General features: G+C 37.1%; 1 protein-coding gene and 1 pseudogene across 1 annotated transcript in view; one reads left to right on the top strand and one right to left on the bottom strand.

Annotated features, from left to right (window-relative positions):
- Nucleotides 1-9629, top strand: part of LOC113072565 (C-Jun-amino-terminal kinase-interacting protein 1-like) — an 18715-nt gene extending 9086 nt beyond the window's left edge. The window contains exons 5-13 of the mRNA XM_026245554.1: nucleotides 5-86; nucleotides 1145-2146; nucleotides 2746-2818; nucleotides 5175-5344; nucleotides 5443-5546; nucleotides 5675-5791; nucleotides 6279-6349; nucleotides 6762-6860; nucleotides 7851-9629. Of these exons, the coding sequence (XP_026101339.1) occupies nucleotides 5-86; nucleotides 1145-2146; nucleotides 2746-2818; nucleotides 5175-5344; nucleotides 5443-5546; nucleotides 5675-5791; nucleotides 6279-6349; nucleotides 6762-6860; nucleotides 7851-7923 (1791 nt within the window). The 3' untranslated portion in view covers nucleotides 7924-9629. The remainder of the gene's footprint in view (nucleotides 1-4; nucleotides 87-1144; nucleotides 2147-2745; nucleotides 2819-5174; nucleotides 5345-5442; nucleotides 5547-5674; nucleotides 5792-6278; nucleotides 6350-6761; nucleotides 6861-7850) is intronic.
- A 503-nt stretch (nucleotides 9630-10132) lies between these two features.
- Nucleotides 10133-13810, bottom strand: LOC113072566 (UPF0705 protein C11orf49 homolog; annotated as a pseudogene).
- Nucleotides 13811-15000: the final 1190 nt, after the last annotated feature.

Below are 15000 nucleotides of genomic sequence, written 5' to 3'. Positions count from 1 at the left end.
GCAGGACACAATAAATAACAATTCCTTTGGTGAGAAAGAACGGAGGAAAGAAAAGAAAACCCACTCTTCATCACCACACATTAAGGGTGAGTAGTGGCCATGCACACCACACAAATGAACATGTCTGAAAAATTGCTGGGACTTGAATTTTACAAACAAGACATGTTTTATAATCACCGCTATGCATTAGAGGAACTGCCATAAATGAAAGAAATACAAGTTGTGGGTGTATTGTTGTTCGGATTTGTAGGTGTTTTTGTAGTATTTCGCTTCCATGGAATGAAAGTGTGTTTATGTGTTGTAATTAACCCTTAATGTGATTTTCATCAATCTACTACTACTGATAGAGTTCATCAGATTTAATTTGCGTTCCGACTCTCCAAGTATGACAAAAAACCTTGGATACTGTAAAGCTAATGTGTTTATTTTTTTGTTGAAATACATTTATGAGTTTAAATACTACAGCTTTCTCCCAATTTGGATGGGTTCACTATATACTTAAATTAAATGCTTCCCTGATGATGGGAAATTTGCATTTGGCATATTTAAGCTTTAGCACCTCCCTAAATGCTGTATTAAATGAAAATTCACACTATCTATTTTACAAACCCAAGTTTTTGATCTTATTGTGAATAATTCATGAATGTTTGACTTTCTCATTTTTTTCACCTACAGTATTGCGTTGCAATTCTTAATCAAAATGTCATAACTGGATGTTTTCCTGGTGTCAAACTTCTCCAATTAAGATCTGCCACCATCCAAGCGATGGATTGAAATAATTCTCTGCCCTACAATATTTTCTTTTTTGATAATGTGTTTCACTAGAATCTACATCACTATATGGATGAGAATACATTTTACATTTATACATTTGGTGCTTTAATCTCATATTATTTGCTGGTAACTTTCTTCGATTGACAAAATTACGCACTTCAACCCTATATTTTATACCATATATCATATATTCACCTTCTATATTAATTTAAAAGTAATCAAGATTGATTACGTCTTGTGCAGAGTGAAACTTAGCATTTTGCAAGACTTTAACTATAGCATTGACTGACATTTTTACATAATCTTCTTTAGATGTTTTTCTCCACTAGGCTTATTGCCTAATGTATAATCTTCTGTGTGTGTGAAACAGGAGATCCGGCAGCCAAACCCGAGCAGGTTAGCCTGACCGATGGGGACAAAGTTCAGGCCAAGGCGGACACCAAACCACGGGGCCCTGCCTCCTCCACGAACAAAGCCTCTGCCTTTCACACCAAGAAGAAGGACAAGTTAACGGAGTCTTTGAACAACCCCAATCTGGTGGCACCCCTCACGCAGAAGGTCATGAGGGAAAAATCCACGGAAGTGACCCTGATAGAGGGTGTCCTTGATATCCCAACCATTTGTAAGGAAAAAGCCCGGTATCACACCTTCATTGGCTATCGGGACCAAGAGCAGTATCCGGCGGAGAATGATGGTACGTGTGACCAGCTGGTCGACAAAAACAAGGACTATCACATTTCAGAAGGAAATGCAACAGAGGAGATCCACCTCACGCCAGTCAACGGTGAACAAGAGCGTCCATATCTGTCCCAGAGCAGCGACAGCAACCGCATGTCCATTAGTTCGGACACGGAGCTTCCTCCCCCTCACTACTACCCATCGGCGGGTTGTCCGAACCCCTCCATTAGCGAGGAGGATGAGGTATACCCACCCACGCCCCCATGTCGGACTGTCAGCCTCAGCGACGCAGGGGACGCAAGTAAGTGGGCTGAAACCCGCAAGCCTAAAGTGGCGAAGGAGGACACAGGGAACTTAAAGGCAGTGGCGGTCAGCACGGATGCTTCAGGACTGACATATGACTCTGTTAAGTACACCCTAGTGGTGGATGAACATGCTAAGCTCGAGCTAGTGAGTATCAAGGACTGCTACAAAGGTTATGAAAGTGACAGTGACAATACCGTCTACGAGTCTGCTATTGACGAGGACGACGAGGATCAAGAAGTGGATGAAGAGGAGGAAGAGTCTGGAGGAAGGGACATGAGGAGAGACACTTCCTGTTTGTCTGCAGACTCCACCACAGACACCACCTCAGACATGCCCCGTTCCCGCAAATTCATGAACGTCTTCGTGAAGGGACGGTCACGTTTTTCTGGTGAGTAATAAGGGCTGATTTGTAATTTAATAATAATAATAATTCATTTAGAATTTTTAATTTTTTTTTTATAATTTTCTTAACATGGAGTTTTGTTGCAAATGTGCACAGATCTTAATTAGTACTCTAAAATGCATTTAGGCATTTCTTGAGGCTGCTGGGGTATTTCGGCTACTTTTGAGCGTGAAACACTTCCATTGTCTACAATGCCTAGGTTAGTTAGGTTAGTGCATGAACATGCAATATAATTCAGAAAAAAATTATGGCTTATACATTTATAAAAATTAGCTCTTTGTGTGAAGCTAAACATCTGTTAACATTATATATTCAGTGGATACACCAAATGAAGCCAAGGGCGGTGTGAAAAAGGCTCAGAAGGAATGGCCAAATGCCAAGGGTTGAACCTTGTGGCACTTCTTCAGTAATACATCTGCCAAAGCTTTGCAAGAACTACAGATTTTCCCCAGTTTGCTAATATCAAACCCACCATTCACCAGCCAGGATCAAGATGATGAAATTCAGCCAGCTGTTCCCACCCAAATTTGTCTCTATCCTTAGATGTTCTTGTTGTGACAATGAACATTTGTTCGCCCATTCAGGTGCTGAGTTTGGATTCTTCTCCTGTGTTATTAATGGAGAGGAAAGAGAACAGAGCCACAGAGCAGTGTTCAGGTAAGGATTCGATCAAATCCTTGATACACTATTGAAAGAAAAAAAAACCTAGCAGGTAACCAAGTGACTTAAAAGACATATTGAAACATATCCCAGACAATTAAATAATGTCACAATGCAGCTAAAATACAAACCCGATTCCAAAAAATTTGGGACACTGTAAAAATTGTGAGTAAAAATGGAATGGAATAATTTACAAATCTCATAAACTTATGTTTAAAGGGGGGGTGAAATGCTATTTCATGCATACAGAGTTTTTTACACTGTTAAAGAGTTGGATTCCCATGCTAAACATGGACAAAGTTTCAAAAATTAAGTTGTACATTTGAAGGAGTATTTCTGTTCCAAAAATACTCCTTCCGGTTTGTCACAAGTTTCGGAAAGTTTTTTTTGAATATGGCTCTGTGTGACGTTAGATGGAGCGGCATTTCCTTATATGGGTGCTAAGGGCACGTCTGCCGGAAGAGCGCGCGCTCCTGTATAGCAGAGCAGAGAGACGCTGTGCACAGACAATCACTGATCAGAGCGAGAGCATCGCGAAATGTCACAAAAGGAGTGTGTTTTTGGTTGCCGGGGCAAGACAACCCTGCACAGATTAACAAAAAAGAAACGGCATTAAGGGACCAGTGGATGGAGTTTATTTTTACAGAGCATCAACGGAGTTGTGCAAGTGTTTGTGTTTGTTCCCTGCATTTCGAAAAATGCTTGTTTTACAAACAAGGCCCAGTTTGACGACGGATTTGGACATCGTTTATTTCTTAAGGATGATGCAATCCCAATGAAAAAGGGTCACGATCGTGTGTTGGAACCGCATGCGGTGAGTAAAACTGCTTCAAATATCTCTGCCTCCTTGTTAGTGCGTTCGAGCCCCGCTCGGAGCGAGTCGTTGCTGCTGCTGCTCTTGTTCAGTTTCAGCCTCTGGATCTGATTCTGGATCATAAATAAATGGCTGAATCTGACTGTTAGCAATGGTTTGTTTTGGATGATGGTTTTTTCCTCAAGGTAATGTCACAGCTTCCAAATGCTCTCAACGCAAAAACCTACTGGCGCTCGTGATTCTTTAGCTCCGCCCATACGTCACGCCTCCAGTCGGTCGTGTTTTTCCGGGAAAAATCGGTACAGACTATCTTTCTCTTATGAATATAATAAAACTAAAGACTTTTTGGAGTTATGGAGGATGCAGTACTACTCTATAGGTACTCAAGATTAACAGGATATTGAGTGAAAACGAGCATTTCACCACCCCTTTAATTCACAATAGAATATAGATCACATATCAAATGCTGAAAGTGAGACATTTTGAAATGGCATGCAAAATATTGGCTCATTTTGGATTTCATGAGAGCTACACATTCCAAAAAGGTTGGGACAGGTAGCAATAAGAGGCCAGAAAAGTTCAATGTACATATAAGGAACAGCTGGAGGACCAATTTGCAACTTATTAGGTCAATTGGCAACATGATTGGGTATAAAAAGAGACTCTTAGAATGCCAGTGTCTCTCAGAAGTCAAGATGGGCAGAGGATCATCAATTCTCCCAATGCTGCGGCGAAAAATAGTGGAGCAATATCAGAAAGGAGTTTCTCAGAGAAAAATTGCAAAGAGTTTGAAGCAATCAACATCTACATTGCATAATATCATCCAAAGATTCAGAGAATCTGGAACAATCTCTGTGCGTAAGGATGCCCGTGATCTTCGGGCTCTTGACTGCACTGCATCACATACAAGAATGCCAATGTAACGGAAGTCACAACATGGGCTCAGGAATACAAACATTTGGCGAATCATAAAGAGGAAGATGTGACATAGAAGACCTAAGACAGTTGAGCAACTAGAAGCCTGTATTAGACAAGAATGGGACAACATTCCTATTCCTAAACTTGAACAACTTGTCTCCTCAGTCCCCAGACATTTGCAGACTGTTATAAAAAGAAAAGGGGATGCCACACAGTGGTAAACATGGCCTTGTCCCAACTTTTTTTTGAGATGTGTTGATGCCATGAAATTTAACATCAACTTAATTTCCTCTTAAAATTATAAATTTTCTCAGTTTAAACATTTGATATGTCATCTATGTTGTATTCTGAATAAAATATTGAAATTTGAAACTTCCACATCATTGCATTCTGTTTTTATTCACAATTTGTACAGTGTCCCAACTTTTTTGGCATCGGGTTTGTAACTGTCCTAAAAAAGTCTACTTTTTATTTTGTGAAATTCACCTAAATACAAACAATAGTGAAACCAGACAATGCCCTAAAAAAACATATCCTGAGTACTAAGACATATCTTACTATACCCTGAACCACTTTTTTTGAGATTTGACCTGAGCATTTTTAATTTTGGCTTGTTTACAGGTTTGTTCCTCGCCATGATGATGAGCTGGAGATGGAGGCGGACGACCCCTTATTGGTTGAGGCGCAGGCCGAGGATCTATGGTGCGAGGCCTACAACATGCGGACTGGATCCAGAGGCATCTTCCCTGCGTTTTATGCTGTCAAGGTGACAAAGGATGAACTTGTTAAAGGTAAATCTTGGCTTTGCTATAGTATTTTAAGTATCTGAGCTTCTGTTTCTTGCGCATTGAAAAATAATGACCTTCTCTGTCTGCTATGATTTATTCAGAGGTCAAAAGTGACTGGATGGACAAATTCTGGGTAAAATTCCTTGGTTCTGTTCAAGTGCCGTATCACAAAGGGAATGATGTGCTTTGTGCCGCCATGCAAAAGGTATACAAATCAATTTTTACATTATAATTCTGCCTTGAATTTCCGTATATATTTACATAACAACTACAATGACATGATGTTGTTCATATTTAATCTGATGTTCATATGCAATCTGATTATGCAATCAGATAGCATCAAACAGACGAACAACAATGCAGTTTAGCCCCCCTTCACCTTGCATTCTGGAAATCAACACAAAAGGAGTGAAAATCATTGTTCAAGATGACTGTCAGACTTCTGGAAGGGTTTGTATACTGTATTCTTCTTTAAAAAAATAATAATAAGCACAAGGGTCATTCCTGCAATGCAGTACCGTTTCAAATCTCAAACAAAAAAAAAAGTTATTTTATAATTTATGGAAGTAATTCAACAAGGCTTGAGGGTGTCAATTGAATTAATAAAAATGTACATTTGAACTCAAGGCTAGATGTTGCCACCATAAGGCTCTTTCACTCAACTGTGCTCTGTGACGCAACATATTCAGTCCCACAGTTATGCAATGAAGCGTCTTAAGACCGAATGGTAATCTGTAGCCATAATGTTGGGGGATCTCGCCCCTTAAGCCCCTGTGAGTGCGCTCAGTGATGTAAACCACAGGCATCAGGAGTTAAGCACACATACTAAGACCACCTCGCACCGCACTGACATCATGTGGCTGCAGGCAGCTTACACTAATGTGTTCAATCCCTGCATCTGATTAGACCACTCAGTCTTTCTTTCCATATTTTACAGGGTGAGAAGTGCTTTCACTTTTTTCAGTTGAAAAACATCTCCTTCTGTGGGTGCCATCCGAGGAACAAGAAGTGAGTTTGAACAGAAAATCATGCTTTCTCTCAAAATGCTGTTATTAGGTCCTTTCTGTCAATTTCAACTAGTTCTCAGGTGAAAATAAGTGATTTAGGTGTTAAATTAAATTATAAAATATATTAAATAAATGTTGAAAACAGTTGTGCTGCCTAATATTTTTCTAGACCTGTTCTCAGGGGTCTTTGATGAATAGATTCTTAATGAGTATTAATACATTTAGAAGAATAAAATTCTTAATTTGGGACTGAGATTTTGTGGTCACTTATTTAAAGCGGTCAATATAATAACTTTTTTTCTCTCAAATTTTACCCATGTACAATGCTCCCTACTGGGAAAAAGAGAGCATACAAAACCAAAAATAAAGCAACATTCTTGACAGTCAATAATACTCTGTCATTTGTTTTTCAGGTATTTTGGAATAATAACGAAACATCCAGCATGCCAGAAATTTGCCTGTCATGTGTTCTTCTCAGATGATACAACCACGAAACTGGCTGAATCTATAGGGTGAGCTGTTCTTTAGTCACATATACAGTAACAGTAGTATACATATTTATTAGCTAGTTTGTTGCAGGGCATCTCATCTTAAGCCATTTGATTAGACAAATTTAACTGGACAAAAAAAGTAATTACGTAATAATTTTATGGTCCATTTTCCCAGAAAGAGAGATTTTTACTTTTACTTTTTTACTTTTGTCAAAAATCAGCTTTTAGTTGTATGCTAACTAGCATACAGATAATCTCAGGGCTAACAGATATCAACTAAGGACCACAAAATGTTAATTTTCATTTTGTGAGAATTTTTTTGCTAATTGGATTAGAATAGTAGAATCTTTCTGTTGATTGGTCAAAAAAAAGAGAATAGAGTGCAACAGTGCCAGTTAACAAGGTGAATCACATTGTTACAAACTTTGATTTGAAGCCAAGAAGTATTGAAAAAAAATTGGTCCAAAAACAAAAGGTGCAAGACTATGTGGCCTTAGTGAGGAGAATGAACTACAATTCCATGAAGCATTATGAATGACAATCAAATGAAAAACAATAGAGAAACTATTGATTTCAAAATGTTTGACTTCATATGAAGAGAAGTAGTTTGAGAGCACAGGAAGTCTGTGTACTACCTTTGGTGCCATTTGACCCTAATCTCTGATTGGTGGAGATTCTCTGAAGAATCATGGGTAATCTAGTTTTTCAACAGGAATTCTGCTGTCAAAGATGATTAAGAAACTAATTAAAATTATACAGGCTGATGGCTTTAACAAAAGTGTAAACCAGCGATTAACAACAACAGAGCTTAAAGTAGGTCTCTCTTTAAAAGTTTATAAGTTATCGTTAAAAATCAACTCCCCGTAAAGTTTTTGAAGGCACAAATAAAAGCAAAACTCATTCTACTTCTAAAAATCACATCAAAAAACTTGCCAAAATGCTATTAAAATGACTTTAGTGTATATAATATAGATATGAATATATATATATATATAAATGTTGTTTTTACAGGAAAGCTTTTCAGCAATTCTACAAAGAACATATGGAATATTCCTGTCCGACAGAAGACATCTTCCTTGAATGATCTTCAGTCTATTCATATTTTTCCATTATCACATACTATATGAGGTGTCGCATGATGGTGGTTTTGAGCCTCTTTGTAACGTGTTATGTTGATGATATAATGTTGATGTCTATTTTAGACAAATGTTAAAATCGAAAAACTGAAAACAAATACTTTCACATTGTACAACTCGAGTATTACTGACTGGTGTAAAGCCTTACTAAGTTTAATAACAAAACGAACAAAAAATGTTTGATGTGACTTTTAAAAATCATTTGTGCGAAGTTTGGTTTTGAATTATTTCGAAGCACAATGTTTGATGCATTAATGATGGATGAAACAACATAAGACGGAAAGGAGATCTTAAAACAGCTGTAAGTTTTTTTTTACCTTGAAATATCAGTTTCAAAATCTTCCAGATGGCTCACTTAATCTGAGGCAAATGGTTTCTGTTTTTTTCCCGCGCTCCTCACAAACGCGGATACGAAATACCGCTAAATGGGCGGATTGCTTTATTGCAGCAACAAATGCGCGCGTACCGGTGTTGACTGTAATTACGACAGCGAATCTCGCTCTTTTACCAGTAGGGGGCTGCAAAGTCGCAAAAACATTCATAACAGTTACTTTAAAGCTAGACTGGATAAAATATCAAAGTTTATCTGAAACCAAAGCTTTACTAGGCCAAGTCCTTCTTCACTCAGAATGGAAGTGAACCATGTAATTGAATTCAGCCCAGTCTGTCCATCTGTCCCACTTTGCGAAACCCCAGGTTAAAAACCACTCTCCAACATTTCTCACATCATTTTGAAAGGATGGTAAGCACCACTTTGAAACCTAAGGTTATGAAAGCGTGATCCAGAGCATTGCTGTGCCACAATTTCAAGTGTTGTATGTTAAATAGGGTAGTCTAATTGCTGCTGTTTATCTTCAGTCAGTTGCGCACTACAAAGTCTCACAAATACAATATGGCATCCATGCTCCGTTTGGTTCTCAAATTTAATGTTTATGTGTGCTTATATTCCCGTATGCTGCTCTGTCAAACAGAGAGTAGTCTGGGTTTGTTAGCATTCACCTTCAATCTCAGTATCCCTGACGTATGTAGCTGTGAAAACCAAATAATTTTCTTTTCTTTTTACATATTATATAAGATATCTTATTTATAATTATACTGAAATGGAAAAATCATAAAATATATTACTCTGGCACTTGAAAATATATACAGATAGGACACTATGGTGCTGAGGAATACAGCTGTCTGGTTATAAAAAAAAGTTGTGCTTTCTCAATTTAAAAAAAAAAAAAAAAAGAAAAGAAAAAGGTTTTAAAGCCTAGGCCTAAAATTTACCCATCTTCACCAGTCCTTTCAAAATGGCACATCCTCACAGCATGTGCTTACCTAATATGCAATATTCACTAAACAAGTTTTCATCGTTTTCATTGAATAGATCAACAGGCCATATGGTTTTAGTTTAATGATGTTTTGCTTGGTAAGGCCATTTTGTAAGGTGGTATTCAGTTAATAGGACCATTTGTGTGTGCAAAAAATATGTGCGAACCGATCCTACAAAATCACAAGTTGTGCCTATTTCATGTATCACTGTACATTATTTATTTATTTTTTATTTTTTTGAATGATCATATGTCTTCTGTGGAACCCATAAAGTTAAACCCTATTTGTAAATATATTGTCCTGGTGTGTAATTATTAAAAGTGAGTGTGTGTGTGTGTGCGTGTGTGTGTATACACACAAACAAAAGATTTTTATATAAACTACTGTTCAAATGTTTGTGGTCAGTAAGTTTTGTTGTTGTTGTTGTTTTTAAATTGTCTTTGTTTTGTTTTGTCAATTGTTTTGTATTTTAATAATGTTTTCAAATGTGATTTATTCCTGTGTTGCAAAACTGAATTTTCAGCATCATTACTCGAGTCTTCAGTGTCACATGATCCTTCAGAAATCATTCTAATTCACTGATTTGCTGCTTAAAAAAATGATCAGTGATAAAAATGTTCAAAAAGACAACATTTATTGTAAATAAATTATATATATATTACTGATCTTATGTTTATTTAGTTAAACTAAATTTATATATATATATATCTTATTGTACTCAAATATGATATACTTTGGGTTAAGTTCATCACAGATCAATTACTCTACTACTGAATGTTTATTTTATGCAACAGTCATATAAACAAGAAGTTAATATAAAATAATTGTCATTTCAGATAATATGGCTGTTCAATTTATTTATTTATTTTAGCTTGAGCAACGGAAGTAGTTGGGTTACAGAGACACCCACAGAACTAGAAAGTAGTGAATACAGACATGCATCAGCACTACTGAAATGCCACTTTTCTAATTAAACGAATGAACCGGCAATAACAGTTGTCTAAAGATAGTAACAAGCAGGTCTGTGCATGTTAATTCTCAGACGAGTCGGTCTCCTCCGTAGAACCGTCGCTCTCCATTTCGATCCTCTTGCGTTGGTGTAGGGACTTGCGTGGTGAGGCCTTCTTGGACATTTCCTTCTGTCCCACAGCGCTGCTGCTGCTATTGGATGTCGGGCTAATGGCAACTTGAGCTATGCTGGAAGAATCACAGAAACATGCTGTCAAATGCTAGTACATTAGCTTTAATAAATGTATTAAATATAAAAAAGACTGTTAGCAAACTCTCTGTCTTAAAATAACAGATGGTTTATAGTTAACCAGCAAGTGACTGTAATATACTCTTTGAAGCAAGTCCGTCTCTCTCACAGTCTCTCTAGTTCCTGGTCCATCTCGGGATCAATCAGCAGGTCCGATTTATTGGGAAGAGCACCTGATTAATAAATGGCACAAGATAAAGCATTCAGTGTATATTTCAAATTAATACAAGTTACAAGTATTCAGAAATACATTTAAAGGAGTCATATGATGCTTTTTAATAATCATTATTTTGTGTATTCAGTGTAACTTAATAAGATGACATGCTTTAATGTTCAAAATCACATTATTTTGCAAATAATGTACATTATTGTAGGTCCTCTATGCCCCGCTTCTCTCAAATGCATTGTTTTCTATAAAGTCCCTCCCTCTGACAAGCACAGTCTGTTCTGATTGGTCAACTGACCCAGTGCACTGTGATTGGTCGAACACCTCAAGCTCTAGTCGGAAATGTAATGCCCCTTTCCATAATCGCGAGCTTCATCTTTCAAAATAAATGTAAAAACCGTTAAAAATGTCCTTAGTTTTACCATCAGTTCAAGCCAGAAAGAGAAACAGAGTCGTGTGACAGACACAGTGATGAAGCTCATATGTGTTTGCAGTACACAAGCCACGGACGGTTAAGACAGCTGACTCCACTGTGACCCTGTCTCTCTCTCTCTCTCTCTCTCTCTCTCTCTCTCTCTCTCTCTCTCTCTCTCTCTCTCATACACAGAACATCTAGTGGCTTTACGCAAATATTTCCACATAGTGACGTAGACATTTGGGGGCTCGTTTAAATGAGCCGTTTTAGGGGGGCGTGGCAGAGCCTTAACTTTGATAAAGAATATGTCTTTGGTTTTGAGATTTTAGTCTGTGCAACTTCTGGTGCAATCAGCTTGTAACACTCCAAAGAGAAAGGAAAACTTGAAATCACATTATATGACCCCTTTAAGCATCATCCAGTGCTCACCGATGTCTTGGTTTACTCCCTCATGTTTGGCCAAGGCCATCAGGAAGCCATAGAAAGACACTCGCTGACTGCTCTCTAAGATCTCCTTAATGGCAACATTGGAAGGAAACCTGGCAAAATGAAATTACTTTCATATTCTAGTGGTAAAGATGGCTATAATGGGTGCTATTACATTAAGTGATTGATAAAAGTATAAGCATTAGCATTCTTTTATAATTATAAATATAGATGCAATTATTCATATGTAATTTAAATATATATTTAAAGCTGCAGTCTGTAACTATTTTGTGTCCAAATGTAATAAGAATTTATCATAAGCGAGTATACCATGAATCCATTTTCCAAACCGTGTACTAGGCTTGTCCTGAATCACTATGGTACACCTATAATAAGTGTTTATATTTGGACTATTTTAGAATGGTTCGGGTAGGTACCGTTGTGGAGTAGCTCAGTACATGCGTGATTCATTATGCACATAAACAGACAGAAGTAGCTCCGGCTACAATGTTCTTCCACAAGACGTACGCAGTTTTGTTTGTTAACCACTGCAGTGCTAAATGTTACGGACTGCAGCTTTAAATATGAATTGAATATTATAAAAAAATTAAATAGCAAATTCTAAAGTAATAAAATAACTTTTGAAATTATTTTAAATATGAAAAATGTATTATATAAAAAAATAATAATATATAATATATATATATATATATATATATATATATATATATATAATAAAATGTATAACAAAAAATAATTGGTAACTAAATGACATGAACAAGTTTACATGAATAAGTTAACTTTTGTCTTACTTGTGTTTAAACCTCTCACAAAGACCCTCTATACATTCACAAAGATGGAGGAGTCTACGCCTTCTTGAGCGTCTGGCTCCTCGCTGGCTGCGCTGGATATCTGCTCCACCGAGGTGGAGGTCGGGACTATGACAGTGTTTGGGCTCTTCCCTGACAGCAGGTCCTGGTAGATCACAGACACACTCTCCACAAACTCTGTGAAATTGAATGAGGATGAGATCATTCCGATGAAAGACGGAGCCTCGGTAACCATAGAAATGCTTGATGATGTCACTGGTCTTTTGTTACAACCGCAGTTAAACTCTCAAGGTCAGAGCAGCTTTTGTTGTTAGCCGAACCTTTAAATATCACCAGTGCTTTTGTGATTGGGTGCTTGACTGATAACACCTGAATCTACTTTTTCAACCTCAAGATTTTACCCTTCATTTTAGTTGACTGTATAAGAAAAAAACGATTACTTTAAGTGGTCACACTGTTTTTTTTTCTTCTTTTTTTCAATATGTTATCTGAATTCACTTAAATTGTCTTTTTTTTTTAATAAAGTAGGTTCTGTGACTCAAAACTTGAAGAACCTCAATACTACCAAAGTGAAAAATTTGAAAAATACAGCTTATTATTACAGTTATAATTGCAGCTTCATATAGTGTTATATTATATTATATTATAAAGTGTATTACCTTCATAAAAGAACTGGATTTGGAATGCATAAATAAAATCTGAGAATGACATTAGACAGTCTGTAGCATCTTCTATCAGGACAATCCTACAAAAAAAAAAAAAAAATTAAGTAAATCTGTTTAATATTAACATGAAAGGAGGGAAGGATCAAGGAAACATCAAAAAAACTATTGGATCTACCTGGCTGCATTTTGTACCATCTCAGTAGGAAAGTCAGGACACAACAGCTGTAAAAGTGAACTGTATTCGGACATCGCCAACAGATCTGCATGTAGAAACGGCCGAATTAGTTCACTGGTAAACTTACCAATGCAAGCAACTAAAGTAAAGGCTTATGGCTTAACTTAAAAAAATGATGAAGGGGACATTTGCCTCTGCTTACCCCCATTTTTGCCAATCTGTCTGAAGCATTTCCAAAAGGTATGGATGAAAGACTCTCTGTTATGAGGAGTCACCTTGATGTAACTGAATTCCCTGAAGAGGACATGATTCCCATTCTTCACACTGGTAAAACTGTAATGTAACATGGTAATATCTGTATTTAAAAATATTTCATATACATATATACAATAGCATTTATTAATAAATAATAATATTTTATTTATATAGAGCCTATAATTATCATTTATAAATAAAAATATATAGCTATAATATAACATAGCTATAAGTGCTAAGTAACAACAACGTACTATTCTGCAAAATATCGCACCACACCAAACTGAGTGTATTCCTCTTTATGTTCAAGGTAGCTGTGTGACTGCATCGTTGAGATAGATCAGGACATTCGTTCAGCTTGAAAGGGAAAAAGAAAAAGGGCATGTCATGAGCAGTAGTGTTAAAAATGTTCAAGCATTTATTTTTGAACCGGGGCTGCAGGCTTATCAATCTACGAACCATCAAAACAACCACTCAGATATAAATAACCGTGACTTACGCTAAATACTCGTCAACAGTGAGGCTGAATCGATCCGTGTTCATTTTCATTGTGTTTATGGTTTTAAATGATTTGTCTTAGCTGGGATGCAGATGCGGTGCATGACTCCGCTGGTGACCCATTCAGTATTAGAGTCTCTATAGCTGCTTTAAGCGGTCAGTGTGTCCACCCTGCACTGCGCCAGACACAACATATGTACAATATCTTAGGGCTCAGAGCTAAAATTGCAGGTAAACATCATATTAATCAATTTGAATATATTTATTCTCTTATTTTAAAATATAGGATCACTGGAAATCGATATTTGTGATTTGTCCAGAAACATTTTTTTTGTATTTATGTAAGAATCTCAGTATCTTCGCTCAAATTCATCCAGGGATATGTAAGCCAACCAATAGACGACGCGGTTGAGCCGCACGTGACACAATACGGAAGTGAGCGCTGGTGGAGTCTCGCCCTATTTTTAAAAAATGCTTGGCTGTGTTTCGTCGGTTTTTGTTGATGCTGCTGCGGCTATGGAAACCCGCGCATGCGCAGCGCACGAGGATTTGTAAATAAAAGTATTTTTGTGCTGTCACAGTGCGTGTACATATCATTTCCAAAAGCACGCTTAGAGGGTATTTAGTTGTTAAAAATTTACATTTTATTTCTTATGTAAATGTAATATTATAAAAACGTGTGTGTGTCAACCAAAATTGTTTCCAGCATCACCAAAATGAATTCTTTACTAAAAAAGGTCATTAGACTGTAGACACAATATAAGATTAAACACTGTAATTGTATTCTCAGTTTATTGATGCACAAATATATGCAAACTCTACGTTACATATCCAATAAAAAAATATGTTTAACAGCACAGCATCTAAATGCACTGCACAGCCTATAAGAAACGAAGTGGTGGTTTGAATGAGAGCTAGGCGTCTCCTCCTCTGTCTCCCCGCCCTCGGAGGCGGTTTCAAAGCTGGAGAGTAATGAGCAAATATTGGTCCCAGCTGATGAAGGTCGCCCTGGCTTACCTC

Source organism: Carassius auratus, unplaced genomic scaffold, assembly GCF_003368295.1.
Source record: "Carassius auratus strain Wakin unplaced genomic scaffold, ASM336829v1 scaf_tig00009499, whole genome shotgun sequence".
Lineage (NCBI taxonomy): Eukaryota > Metazoa > Chordata > Actinopteri > Cypriniformes > Cyprinidae > Carassius > Carassius auratus.
Note: the sequence above shows the minus strand (reverse complement) of the source record. Positions and strands in the feature narration are given on the sequence as shown.